Here is a 12107-nt window from a genome sequence, read left to right as displayed (position 1 = left end):
ACACCGGATGTGGAAAGAGTGGAAAATTTTCGGTCCGAAAAGATAGTTCTTAATTTTCTAGAGTGACCTTCAGGAGGTCAAGGTTAAATGTTGACAAATCGCCCAGAAGCTGCTTCCTTTGAACTTTTAAGGATTTATGGTCGAAAAAATGTTTGGATGGGCCCCCAGCCCATCCAAACATTGGCCATGCCAAAGACCTTGACCATCCTGACTTTCAGGCGAGGGAATTCATGGTAAACAAGCATCCCAAACATTTAACCTTGATCTTCTGAAGGTCACTATAACAAATTAAAAACTATCTCTTTGGAAGTAAAATTGTCCGCTCTTTCCCAATCCGACTTTAAAAATAGGGGTACCCACTGAAAAAACTGACTTTGACCTTGAAATTACATTCAATATTGACCCCAAGGTCACAGTGTCCTGAACAACTTTTGTCCAAACAATTTTTTCGCATCTGGCTTAACAACAAAGATATTTGCGTTCATCAATTAAAATGGCCAACACGACATGTTTTTTTTTATTCTGACTAAAAGTACGGATAAAAAATGTATGACTTTTCAAAATGTTGTTTTGAAATAATGTTTTGGATTTATTTCTGCTTGTTTCTTCTAAATATGCTTTCTTAAATTGGTCTCGAAGTTTGTCTCATTAGTTTTTATAATATATATTTAGGTTATCAGAATTGTATGAGCGCAATTTTTAAATTATTATCCTCAATGTTAAAAATCCGTGGAAGATAATAAGTAAAACATACTTAGCAAAGTAAGGATATCAACGTTGCGCCTGAATTATACACGTATTTGGGAAAAAAATCAAACAAGTCGATTTTTTCGAAAAGGGCTCAACTGATTTTCATTAACAAAATGTATGTTGTAAACATCAGTGAAAAAATTAAAAAAAAAATTTTTTTTTTAAATCTGACAAAAAAGATGAATATTTTTTTTTCATAGCGCACCACTTCGATTAATTTTAGAAATAAAATTGGTTGAATACGATCACCTAAGGATATTTTCTCAAACAAAATTGGAGGTATGGATCAAAAACACAATTTAAAACAACTTTTTTTTTTTAATTTAATAACATTTTTCATATTATAGTTAAAATTATTTCCTGAAAAAAGATCCTACTCCTTCTTCACTCCATTGAGAATCGAACCACAAAACTGCTGATTTCCGGTCAGGTGCTTTTCCAATTAAGCTATTAGAGGGATCAGAATATGCACTCTTAATTCAAGAATTCTTTCTCTGAATTCTTGAATTAACAGATTCATTTAAAATAAAAAATTTCATCTTTATTTTTCGTCAGAATTTTCTTAATTTTCGTATTTATATCACTGGCCTTTCTAACATCTGTTTTTTATTGAAATCGGTTAATCTGTTAACGAGAAAAATGCAATTCTAATAACTGTCTTTCCCCTTCCATAACTCCTAAAGAAATTAAATATTAAGTTTGAAATTTGATGAATTTTTTATTCACATAGATGTATGCCAATATATGGCGCAAAATAGAGGGGATTTTTATAGAATTAATCCACTAGGTCTTTTATTTAAGTAGTCCGTAATAGTTATATTTTCTGCCTGATAGATAGATAAAAAATAGATAAGATAAGAAAATGGAAACTTAGTAATGAACGGAATGTGGGCGTGATAATAAAAAAATTGATTTTTTATTACATAGCAGGTCTCCAAATTACATAAATAAAGTATAATAGCTTTTAAATATCTACTCACTGCATTGTTTTTAAATCTGGCAGGTTCGTTATAAAAAAAAACTCTCAGAGACGAAATTTGTTGTTTTTAGAGAAAATTAGACAATGTGCGTTTTCAAACTCACGCAAAAAATTTGTCTACAAAATTATGCATATTTGAATTTTGTTCATTTTTTGGAAAAACACAACTTTTTGAACCTTTATAACTTTTAACCTGAGATATTTAAGATTAATTCCCAGATTCTTGTAGCGCCTATCGTCTTCTTTCGAAATATTTCACAATAGTTAAAAAGGGTTCAAAATTTACAAATTAACAGAGATTTTTCTGAAAATATTGAAATTCAATTTTCTCAGAAGACTTACAAGTATAGTTTTTTGTTAATTTTTGATAAATTTAGATTCGAAAAAGAATATATCCTGCGAGTCTTTAGCAGGTTGAGGGCAGGTATGAAAAATATTAACATAAAAGCCTGCACGTCTAAAAAATTTCTAAAAAAAACCTTTTGCCCTTATTATTATTTTTTGTATAAAAATCGGATAATTATATTCTGAGGAAAAATATCTCAGTTTAAGAATTGGTTTAGCGCGCATAAAACTAATAGGATCCCCCTCTTATATTAGAAGAAACGTTTTTAAAACATTGAAAAATATAAAAGTTGGGGGATTACAGAAAATTATTATATATTTTTTTTAACTATCGAAACATAAAAAAACATTTTCTGGAAAAACCCCGCTTTTCATATTTTTTTTAGCATTTCTAAAAAGATTCTGCTAATATCTTCAGGCCGGGAGAATTCTTTTTCATACAAATATCATTCTTCTCATGAACGATGCAAGATAGTTCAAAATTAAAGCAAGGATTTTTTAAAACACTTTTTTAGGCGTGCAAAGTTTTATTTTAACATGTTTTCATATGCTATCGTCGGAAATTATATCCGTGGATAGCGCAAGTGGTATAACAACCACTGCTGACTTTGAAACGCAATTACTTGTTCAAAAAAGGAGTAAACATTTTTGTTTTTAAATCGTTGGAAAGCTAATAGAGTTCTACGCCGGGTGACATGCAATAAAGATATTTTTTACTTTAAAGGTAATATAATACGTGACGAAGTTTAAAAAATTCAAGAATTTAACCAATTTTTTTCCTCGAGTTCAACTCATGTCGTGGCCTAGGACAGTTGAAGCGAAAACCTGAAATTTATATCATACTGTTTTTAAAGTCTTATCATTAATTCAAGCCAATAAAACTTAAAAAATCTCTTTGTGTTCCCAAGATATGACTGAAAATATGGTCAAATCTCAAATGATCGCGAAGAATTTCTCAGATTTCGTAACTTAATTTCAGTTCGTGTTTTAACATAGGAAAATTATGGGGAAAACTGAAATTGACAGGGCGAAAATCTTTAAGATCCTATCTTTAATTTAAGCCCATATAGCTTTAAAAATTGCTACTAATTCTCAAGATATTACAACAAATTTCCAAGCGTGTCTGCGTCGAGTTTCAGTCGGCGATCACCGCTAAAAACGCTTGTACATTTTTAGTCATATCTTGAGAATTTATGCACTTTTAAAAAGATTTATTGTCTTGAACTACAGATGAGATTTCAGAGATTGTATGATATAAATTGAAGATTTTTTCTACAATTTTTCCAGGTCATGCCACAAGGTTGAAGTCAAGGTATAAAATTCGAGTAATTATTGAAGTTTTAAAAAAATTCTCGCGTAGTATATTTTTTCTAAATGATCAAATATATCTTTATTAGGGGTTATTTAACGCAGAATTATATAAGCTTCACAAACAGTTTCTAAAAAAAACCTCTCGTTCTTTTTCTGAATGATTAATAACGTTTCAAAGTCAGCAGTGAGTTTTAGTACCGCTCGCGCTAGCCATGTAGATGTTGACGAGAAAAATGAGAAATTTTGGTTTAATGAAAAAAACATAGCCTAATTTCTTCTAAAAATCAACGTGCCTGATTTGAAATGGATTTGGACTACCAGTCTCTGAACTGAATATTTGGGATATATACAAGTTGAATGATATCAACAAACCAAGGTTACGTAATCTATCTACATTTCTATAGAGTGTGATTAGAAATTATCTTGGATATTGAGAAATTCGACTAAAGATTATACGTGTTTGAAAACAATCACAAACACGTTTAGAGTTGTGGGCAAACATTTTGGAGCATTTACTAATTTGAATATTAACCAGGTTTATTGATAAATAAGCGTCATGTTCTAAATATATGATTTCGAGAATGAGAATATTTCCCTGAATATTTGCAAATCGAGAATCCCGAGATTCATTCTTGGTAAAGCATTGATTCACATTGAGAAAATTATTTTTGAAAAATCAAATCTAGTTTGTACATCTAGAAGAGTTTAAAAAAAACCTCTTGCTCTTTTGCGATATCTTGTATCGCTTATGAGGAAAAAAATTAGATTAGACAACAATATTTTTCCCGGCCTCATAAATGATTTCCCCTACATAACATTGATAGGATGCCTTCCTTATACGAACAGAAGCTATAAACAAGTATCTGAAAAATAAAAAAGTGGGTCTTTCCAGAAAGTCTCTATTTCTCATCCAATTTTGAAAGGATGAAAAGAGGATTTTCAGAAAAACCCCATTTTTTATTTTTTACAATATTTTTCAAAAGTTTCTGTTAATATAAAAAGGCACTGATTAGTATGATGTAAAATTCTGTAAAAGTTAAGTTTCATATAAGGAAGGCATTCTATATGTTTTATACGGGCTGTACGATTCTTTAGGCCGGGAAATTTTTCTTGAAAATATAATTTTGTATTTTTTTCTCGTAAGCCATGCAAAATATCACACAAGAGCAAGAGGTATTTTTTTAGAACTTTTCTAGATATAGACTGACAAAAATGGTTAATTAGGTCAACTATTTAGTTTGTAAGATATGGTACTGCTATTTTGTTAGTTGGGACAACCATTTACTTAGTTTCTGGTACTAAGTGAATAGTTGTGCCAACTAATAGAATTGGCATACGAACTAATAAAATAGTAGGATCAAACAATAAAATAGCAGTAACATATTATATATTTAAAAAAAAATTTAATCATAATGATCATTTTCTTGCTTTTAATTTAATTTTAATGCATTGAAATAAATATTTCTTTTTTTTTTAATTGCAACTAAATATTAAATTCCTTTAAATCAAGTAAAAATATTTCTTCCTAACAATTTGTTTGACGTGACATTTTTTTCAACCTTTATCACTTCCGAAGCCGGTATTTCATCGATAAGTCAGTTTCGCGACATCCTTGATAAATTCTGAACCCTTATACAACTTTTTGTTAAAATATATCATTCAATTCTCTAATTTGAAAATATGAACATCGTAATAATAACAACAATAGAAATTGTGTTTTAGTTCTATTTTATTCTTATAAAATTTTATTTTGCTATTTCTTCATATTAAAATATTTATTTTGATCTAATTATACTATTTTTATATATTTTATTTCTATTTTATATAAAAATGAGCATTAACAAAATATAAATGTTTAATTGAATAGAAAAAATGGGCAATAAAAATAAACTTTTCTTAGAATAAAAGTGGTAAAGATTCAAATCCCAATTTCTTCAATTGAAAGAATAGTTAATAATAAATATTTTGTTTTAATTAAAAAAATTAAATAGTAAATTGCAATTAAAAAAATTAGATGAAAAATAAATTGAAAAAAAATGTCAACAGCAGGAATCGAGCCCGGACTTTTCGCTTACACATCGCGATCCATGCAACATGCGGATATTTTTTTAAATCCGTTTATGTCGAGAATAGCTGCACGGCTATTCTCGAGTTCTTGTTGTAAAACAAATTTAAAAAATCGGCCATTAATTTGATAATAAACCTGATTAATATAGTCAGTCCCGTAATTCCTTGATTCCTAGCACCAAAAAATAAAAAATATCAAACTTCAGTCAAATTACTAACACTGAATCAAATTACCAAAGATTGTAAATACTTCTACACATTACTTGAAAGCAGCACTCCATGCAGAGAGAATTTCTCTCAAATACTTGAATATCATGTTTATCAACTAACTTAATTTTGCAGTATCGTCTCTGGGAGACTCACATTTATCCTGGAAAGGATAACGCAAGGTGTAAGCAGTATCATTGCTTGGCAGCTGGTCTCCAAGGTCCTCCAATTTTTCCAGCTGTTTCCTGATGTTCTCCACAGGATTTTCACTGCTGACATTATTGTTGTTTATCCTGCTCGTGCTAGCAGCCTTTTTCGTGAAGTTTTTTTTCTTCTTCGACAAGAAATTCGAGTTGGCCTCACTGGCGGTAGTCGCATCATCAGATTCAAATTTTAGTATGTTCTTCGCACCAACCGTAATGGCGGTTCCTGGAAACCCGGCAGCCAATTTTTGGTCATCCGAGTCCTCTGCTGCACTTTGACCTTGACTTTGGTTCTCTTGAGATTTTGAGGCGGTTAAGGAGTTCGAGCGTGGCTTCTTTAGAGGTGATCTAGAGGGTCAAGTTAAGGCCTATAGCCAGATATTAGGGCGAATCGTATGGCGGTGAGGATGCACCTTCACGGTTCCCAGTGGATGAGGGTGTAGAGTGTCTCATTAGATTATCAGTCATGGGTCCAATAGAATTTGCGAATTCACTTTGACCGTGAAAGTGCTGAGAATTTGCGATTATGGTGGTGCAAGAAAAAAAGTGCTGATTGAGGAATAATTTTGGAGACAGAAAAGATATGTGATTTCTTGAGAATATACAAGGATTTTGGAAAGGAATAAGGGAATTATGAATCATCAAGGGCAGATAAGGGGCCGTCCATAAAATAGGTTACCAATTAAAGAAGGCACAAAGGTCGACTAATTTTCCTTCAAAAAGGAAATGGGAAAAAAATTTTAAATCCAGATAATACCTTAATAAGTTTGAAAATCACATTCATATTTCAGGCGACGCACTCTTTGTCCTATTCCCCTCTTTTCCCCATTTTAAAAAGAATTCCTCCTGCTTCCCCTTTGATAGAACCCAATGAGCAGTACCTAATAATTTTTAATTAAAAGTTTATTATTTTTGGTTAAAAAGTCTACTCGTGAATGTATGGCTTGGAATTAGTTTATTTGATTTAAAAATGTCACTATTTGGTTAAAAATTGAATTATTCTGTTGAAAGTGGAACTATTTTGGTAATAAGTTATTTTTGTGGCTGAAGATTCACCTCTTTAATTGACAATTTGACTATTTTATCAAAAAATTTTAGTTCTTTTTCGAGAAAATTAATCTTTTTGGTTGAAAAATCACCTTTTTTATTGAATATTCAACTATTTGGTTAAATGTTGGAATCTTTCGTTAAAAGATCATTTGTTATCATTTCAATAAATAATTTATTTCCTTGGGTCAAAATTGAACTATTGTACTAAAAAAAAATTTCTTTTGGTTAAGATTTAATTTTTTTAACTGTAAATGTAATTATTCCATTTTCTGTTGAAAATGAATACTTTTATTTGAAAATTAATTTATTCGAATTAAAAATTCCATTATCTTCGTGAAAAATAAAATGTTTGGTTAAAAATGTAACTTTTTAGTTTAAAATGATCTATTTTTGTTAAGGATTTAACTATTTTCTTGAAAATTCACCTTTTTTGAGTGCATTTAACTGTTTTCGATTTCGAATTTAAATATGCTTTTGTCAAAATAGCAACTTACAAGTTTCGTTCAGAATTTATCTTTTTTGGTAAAAAAAGTTATATTTTCGGGTAGAAAATTAAACAGTTTGTTTAAAAATTGCTGTTTTTTTTGTTAAACACTATTTTTTCTAAATGCTTAACCATTCCATTTTTGGTTAAAAACCTATCCATTATAAATTGAAAAATTAAACTGTTTTGTAGAGAACTCATGTAATTTCTTGAAAGTTCCTTTTTCTTGTGTAGGAATTGAGTCTTTGTTGTTGAAAATTCATTCAACTATTTTTTTTAAATTCGTCTTTTTTGGTTGAATATTTGTTGTTTTTATTGCGAAGAAATTCTTTTAACTAATACTGGATTTCAATTATGGTTAAAAACTTAGCGTCTTCAGGTAAAAATTAAAATTATTTGTTTCAAAATGCATATCTTTTGTTGATAATTCATCTTTTTTGGTAGAAAATTAATTTTTTGTTTGTTAAAAATGATCTTCTTGGTTGAAAGTTCAACTACTTGAATGATTGTTGAACTGTTTGGTTGCAAATTAATTTTTTAAAAGATTCTTTACTTTAGATGAAAATTCATTCCTTTAGGAAAAAGAAAGTAAAAAAGTTAATCTCCTTTGTTAAAATTTCATTTATGTGCTTGAGAATCAACTAGTTGAAAATTCGTTTTTTTTTATTTTATTAAAAGTAATTTTTGTCCAAAAATTAATATTTTTTATTTTTGTTTAAAAACATATCTTTTCTATTCAAAAATTAAATTCGTTGATTAAAAATTCATGCGTTTGGTTGAAAATCCATTTTGTGGTGGAAAATAATTCTTATTGATTGAAAATTCATCTTCGTAGGTAAAAAATTCAACTAATTGCTTGAAATTTTAATTAGTTTGTTAAAGACATATTTTTCGTCAAATATGCAAGTGTTTTGTTGAAATTTCGTCTTTTTTTGTTAGAAATTCAACTTTTCAGATGGAAAATTCAACTCTCTTCTAAAAAAATCGTCTCTTTGGCATGAAAATCGAACAGTTTTTAGTAATTTTCTTTTTAATTCCACTAATTGGTAAAAAAAATATATTTTTAGGTTGTAAGTTTAAATATTTTTTGAAAGTCGTTTTTTTCGTTCAAAGATTCAACCGCTTTGTTAAAAAAAATTTCAATTTGGATTGAAAGTTTATCTTTTATGGTGAGAAAAGTTATCTCTCTTCGTTCAAAGTTCAACTATTTTGTTGAAAATTCAATATATTTCGACTTGCAATCTTAGGTCAGGTCGTCATCGTGCAGGATTCGCATACGTAGTTTATAGATGGACCCTAACTTTAAATAAAAATATTGATCGAATAAATACGCCCGACTCTCGGTTTAGTCACGGAGTCGAGGGTTGCTTGCAATTAGCCTTGTTCCTGAATCGGGAATATCGAAACGGAAACAGTCAGGACCGCCTGCACAATTTCCAATCTGAGCGCATAATATTGCGCAATAAACTCAAATGAGTACCCACGCTCTGCGCATTTCCGCTACGCTCATAGTGTTTTTCAGGCAAAAGTCGCAACCGTCTCTCAACCCGTGCGCTGAGAAACTGCGCGGACCAGCAGTTATAGGAATTATTAAACCGCAAGTGGCTAAACTGACAGTTGGGTGTATTTAAAAATGATAATTTGTTGAAATAATTATTGTCGAAAAGGGTTGAGTAGGATAAAGAAAGAAAGCTTACTTCTGGTCTGAGGACTCCGTTTTGTCAGTTCTTGTCCTGGCCGAAGTTGACCTCTCGGTTTCAGAAGCTGTTGTGTTTCCTTCCTTCCGCTTGGTTCTCCTCTCCACAGCAAGACGTACCTCCTTCTTTAATTTGAGATACTTTTCTTTCAGGGTATTGTATTTATCTTCAAGCAGCCTCTTTTCGCATCGCAGCTTTTCGAAATCAACGCTCTCCTGAGGTCCCGACTTTCTATCACTCTGCTTCTTCACTTGGTTTTCTATGTCTCTCGAAAAATCCGCACGAATTTCCTCCAACTTCTGCTTATACAGTTTCCGCGCGAGTCCTTCCTAAACAAAAATCAAAGTGTCTCAAGCCTGTTCCATTGCATTCTATTCTTCCCGGATGAAAAATTCTAAATCTATAAAAAAAAAACGATTAAAAATGATAAAAAGAATTAGCTGGGAGAGTGTTCATTTGTGGGCCGGGTAAATTTCAAAGTCATAATGGGTTTCATACATTAATTTGAGATAATAAGTTATTTAAATACTCTATAAAATTCAAAAAATTTAAGTTAAAAATATAAGCTTCTGTAACTTTTGTCAACTTCCACGTACTATTCCTCGAAACTGGATAACTTTTTTGATAATATTTTTTTCATTTCAATTCAGAAACGTTTCCGGTCAGGAGTGGATTTTTGTTTTATATTTAAACGGGGATTTCGATTTTATTAAAGGTTTATTCGATCTTTTGAAAAATTCCGATTAGGTTGGTTATCTAATTCTGTAACCCTTCAGTTCTAAAACCAAATTTTCTTTTGCAAGTTGTTAAAAAAAGTTATTTTTAATACAATTTTAGAAAGAAATATTCATAAGAGTAGATTTACGTAATAATAATATAAAAAATGAATTTAATACCCAACTTACGTTTTCTGACTGAATAATTAGAAGGAATGAATAAATTCCGTCAAAAAATGTAATTTTTGTTTACTTAAGCGATAATTTCATCAATAGTTATAATAAATATTACCACTTTTTTGAAATATGATGATTATTAGTTATAAACAAGTAAACAATATCAAATGTCTACTAAATCGTTCAAATATCAGATATTTTACCAGGGCTGCGAATATAAATCTTAAAACTATTGCTGGATAGAACATTATTTATCATAATTTATCTATGCAATGTTAATAAATATAAATCATGGGATATTTTAGCTAAGACTTTTAGGAATATTCATCATAAGAATTGATTTTCCCATTTGTCAAATAATTAAAAGGATCCGCTGTCTACAGAGACCCACTGATGATCACTCTCGGATACGTTTCTTGATACCTACTGTAAGAGATGCAAATAAAAGATAATTTTAAAAGAAACATCTAGAACTTAAAATAACAATAGGGAACGTCCATTAAATACGTAAGGATAACATTTTAAAATTTAGACCCCTACTAGGATTCGCAAAATTTGTACAAGCCTCTCCCTTCCCTTCTTATGCAAGATCTTATATTTTTCAATTAATTCATAAAAAAAAGATCGAAAAGATTCGAAAAATTACCATTGATTTGAAAGTATTTAAAAAAGATTTCAAGGGATTTCATATGCTCTCAGGACATCACAAAAGTTTTAGGGTATTTAAAAAGATCCCAAACGATTACGAGATTTTTCACAGATTTTAACAAATTGGACAAATTATCTATTGCAATTTCAGAGAATCTCGATTTTTCGAAGAGATTTTACGAGGTTTTAAGGGAGTTTAAGAAATTGAATTAGATTCCCAGAGATTTTAGAGGATTTAACGAATTAAGAAATATTTTATCGGATTTCAAGCCATTTAAAAAGATTTGAAGGGTTTTAAGCGATCTTAAGATATTTAACGAAAGTAGCAGGTTTCAAAGGATTCTCAAAGATTTTATGCGATACTAAAATAATTTAACAAATTTTAAATGACATAAGGGCATTTTAATGAGATTTCGAAGAGTTGAAGTGATTTAAAGAATTTTTAAAAGATTTTCAAAGATTTCAAATAATTTTAAGAGATTTTATCTGATCTTGAGAGATATAAAGCGACTTTGGTGATTTTACGGGATTTTAAGGATTTTAAGATATTTCCGAAGATTACAAAATATATCCACGGATTTGAGAAGATTTCTTAAGATTTAATGGAATTTCAAACGATTTCCGAATATTACACAGCATTTTAATAGATTTTTATGGGATTCTGAAGGATGTCAGAGGATTTAAATGATATTTTGAAGATTTTAAGAGATTTAAAGAAAGTTTAAAAGATTTAAAAAAAGATTTCAAAAAAATGTAAGAGATTTTAACGGCTTTTAGTAGGTATATAGACTGATTTTTATAATTTGACGAGATTTTAAAGGATTTAAAAAAATTTCCAGAAATTTTAATAGCTTTGAAATTATTTAAATAAATTTTAATATATTTTACGGGATATTAAACGACTCTAAAAGATTCCATCGAGTTTAAAAATTTTAATGGGATTTTAAAAAAAATCTAGTAAGATTTCGAAATATTTCACGAAATTTCAACAATTTTATCCGATTATTATAAATTAGAGGAATTTTCATGGATTTTAAAGGAGTGTAAGGGATTTGTAAGGGATTATAACATTGTAAGGATTTTCATAGTTTTTAAAGGGTATTAAGGGATTCTAAACTATGTCAAAGAAAGTCACAGGATTTCAAAGGGTTTTAAAGGATCACATATGACAGGAAATGTTTTTACGAATTTTGACGGATATCATGGGATTTTAATGAGAATTTGAAGGTTTTAAGAGATTTTAACGGATTTTAAGTGATACAAAGGAGTTTTTATGATTTCACGGGATTTCAAAGGATTTTTAGAGATTTAAATGAATTTTAAAGATTTCAAGGAAGATTTCGTAAGATCTCGAAATATTTCACAGGTTTCAACCAATGCTTAGAAATTTTAATGAGCTTTCATAGATTTTCAAAAATTGCAAGGGCTTTTTATGGGGTTTTAAAGGTTTCAAGATATTTCAAGTATCTTCAT

The 12107-nt window shown here is 29.5% G+C and overlaps 1 protein-coding gene across 5 annotated transcripts in view; it reads right to left on the bottom strand.

Annotated features, from left to right (window-relative positions):
• Positions 1 to 12107, bottom strand: part of LOC117168028 (centrosomal protein of 164 kDa) — a 51324-nt gene that overhangs the window by 13243 nt on the left and 25974 nt on the right. For 4 of the 5 annotated variants that reach the window (XM_033353347.1, XM_033353348.1, XM_033353349.1 and 1 more), the window contains exons 5-6: positions 9094 to 9422; positions 5783 to 6210 (exon numbers count right to left, since the gene is read on the bottom strand). In XM_033353347.1, coding sequence (XP_033209238.1) covers positions 5783 to 6210; positions 9094 to 9422 — 757 coding nt within the window. The remainder of the gene's footprint in view (positions 1 to 5782; positions 6211 to 9093; positions 9423 to 12107) is intronic. The other variant, XM_033353350.1, reaches the window with a different exon arrangement.

The sequence above is a fragment of the Belonocnema kinseyi genome, chromosome 2 (assembly GCF_010883055.1).
Source record: "Belonocnema kinseyi isolate 2016_QV_RU_SX_M_011 chromosome 2, B_treatae_v1, whole genome shotgun sequence".
Classification (NCBI taxonomy): Eukaryota; Metazoa; Arthropoda; class Insecta; order Hymenoptera; family Cynipidae; genus Belonocnema; species Belonocnema kinseyi.
This window is presented reverse-complemented; position numbering and strand designations above follow the sequence as displayed.